The 2,500-nt window shown below is 34.6% G+C and overlaps 1 protein-coding gene across 1 annotated transcript in view; it reads right to left on the minus strand.

Moving 5' to 3' along the window:
- The window catches only part of LOC127430356 (T-cell surface glycoprotein CD3 gamma chain-like), a 3,892-nt gene that overhangs the window by 1,275 nt on the left and 117 nt on the right, over positions 1-2,500 (minus strand). Inside the window, exons 1-4 of the mRNA XM_051680104.1 lie at positions 2,376-2,500; positions 1,558-1,663; positions 612-788; positions 369-512 (exon numbers count right to left, since the gene is read on the minus strand). The exon at positions 2,376-2,500 is cut by the window's right edge and continues 117 nt beyond it. Of these exons, the coding sequence (XP_051536064.1) occupies positions 369-512; positions 612-788; positions 1,558-1,630 (394 nt within the window). The 5' untranslated portion in view covers positions 1,631-1,663; positions 2,376-2,500. The remainder of the gene's footprint in view (positions 1-368; positions 513-611; positions 789-1,557; positions 1,664-2,375) is intronic.

The raw sequence follows: 2,500 nt of genomic DNA on the forward strand, positions 1-2,500 counted from the left end.
AAATAAAATGAATAAAGTTATGACGTTAACTGAACGAGAAATGTTACATATTCTGCACTAGTAAATGAGAGTCATTGATCATGTGAACTCTTGATAATCGTACTTTTATTCATGCTGTCCTTAAAATACCAAACACTAAGATTTTCTTAAATTCATGTGCATCTTTCAATTCAACTTTGCATTCAAGTTACGGTCATTTATAATGAAATTTGTAATTAATTTTCACGGTCGTGTGAGACTTTAGCAGTTTCACGTCATTCCTGTTACTATATTGTGTATTTAAGCACGACTGGAACTCTGTTTGACCAATCAGCATTCAGGAGCGGAACTGTCAATATGAAACACAATGGACAGAATAGTGAACGCACCTTTGTTGCCCTGGTAGCTGCTTTTAGTTTTCGGTTGAGCACAGATGCTGTAAATGGCCCAGCCAATCAGAGCGGTCACTGCGATGTCACTCAATAATATACTGACAAACGCCGGAGTGTCCAGCTGGATCAAATCTTCACTTCCTGAAATATAGAAAAACATTGTGAAACACAAACAGTTCATCCATTCACATTAAAGAAGTGATTCTGTTTAATCAGAGACAGTAAGTTCATTCTACTCACTTCTGAATTTGACAGTAATCGTTTCTTTTACATCCTCTTCATCAGTTTTAGTGCAGGTGTATTCTCCATATTTTTCAACTATGATGAAGTTTTCATTGTTTGTCCAGATTCCTCCGTCACATGTGAGGTTAACTGCATTATCGCCATCAATAGCTGTAGCTTTGATCATAGATTTGTCTGAAACACACAAACATCATTCATTCATCTGCACAATATCCACTCATGTTTATATACGGGTGACTCTTCAACTTCAGGCGCTTTCATGTCCCAGCGGTTCATTTGTCATTCAAACCAACAGATTTCATCTTTCTCTGTGTTATATGAAGGTCTCATTAAAACTTTTCAAAAGTGGATAAAAGCGTCAGTGACGAGCATACTTGAGATGAAATATGAGAATAATCACGTTTTTCTTGGCCGTCCATTGAAGCTGTAATTTGGCCAAATATTGAAATAAAATACATGAATAAAAGTGTGAAATCTGATGTGTGTGCATTCAAGACACATAAAATGAAAAGTGTTAAAATGTAATTTCCATCAGCATCATTTCCAGCACAGAATTCTATTAAACACAATCCAGAATGAACTTTCATGACTTGAATGACATAAATCTCCTGTGATGCATGAACACACACTGATGGACATTGTTAGTACACAAATTAAATCATCTAGTGACAGTGTGAACAAATGTTTAAACCAGACTTTCTAGAAGTGCCTGAAGTTGGAGAAACACCCGTTATGAAATAAAATGATTTCTTCAATCAACATTCAATTCTGATTGAATATGTTTTCATTTCTATTGATTCTGATTCAATAAATATGTTCTCTGACAGACCAGTGATGTTTAAAACACTTAATAAGACTCAGTGAACACATGAAATCTACTGTATATTCAGCAGGAACAGTGTGAGTATGATGAACCGTGAATGAACACATGAATGTTTCTCACCTTTTCCAGTGTCGCCTTGTGCGCTCACAGTCACCAGCAGACAGAACAAACACATGAAATATCTTCCATCCATCTCTCTTTCTGTTCTTCACTCTCACTGTCTGTCCTGTGATGAACACATGAAAGTGAAGCGTCACACGTCTGTCGACTCCATTTTGTCGAGTGAGACTGACAGCCGCCATGATCATGTCAAGCACATCAGCTAAAGTCTTCTTCATTAACACTCCTCATCTTGAGAATTACACTAAACACAATTATATTTCTCATCTATTGAACTGTAACACAAAACTACAAAAGCTTCTTTTTTATGCTGCAGTTACACAAATAAAAAAATGATCTTGTGCACAAATGAATAACACACAACAACTTTAGGTTTCATTTTACTCAAACATTTTAGTAACACTTCACAATATATTCTAGCAATTATTCATATTCACATGAAGGAAGATGTTGTTACCATGGTTATTATATTACTAAAAGACAGTTGGATTATGAAATATATATCATACATAAATGATGTGAAACATTTATAAACATTTCAGCATGGAAATTTCTGAAAACAAATCTTACATGTTTGATTAATTGGAAAATTAAATGAATTTAAAATTGAACTAGAATGTATTAATATCAAACTATCATCATTCCAATCGCTTACATATATTAAAGGATTTAAATGTGCTTTTATATTCATGATTATATAACTGTGAAATAAACCAATCAGAGACTTCGATATAGTTCATCTGGAGAAAAGAGTTTGTCTTCAGAAATTCAAATTTAAATAAAGTCAGAACTGCAGATTCATCTGAACAATCACGTACCTGTGAGTCTCAAGACGACGAGTGACTTTAAACACTGAAACTGTGACTGTTTGTGACGGGCAGGAAGTCAAAGATGAAGAAAGACGACAGCTCAGAGTTTCACTGAACTTCATACCGATCATCTG

This window comes from Myxocyprinus asiaticus, chromosome 39 (assembly GCF_019703515.2).
Source record: "Myxocyprinus asiaticus isolate MX2 ecotype Aquarium Trade chromosome 39, UBuf_Myxa_2, whole genome shotgun sequence".
Classification (NCBI taxonomy): domain Eukaryota; kingdom Metazoa; phylum Chordata; class Actinopteri; order Cypriniformes; family Catostomidae; genus Myxocyprinus; species Myxocyprinus asiaticus.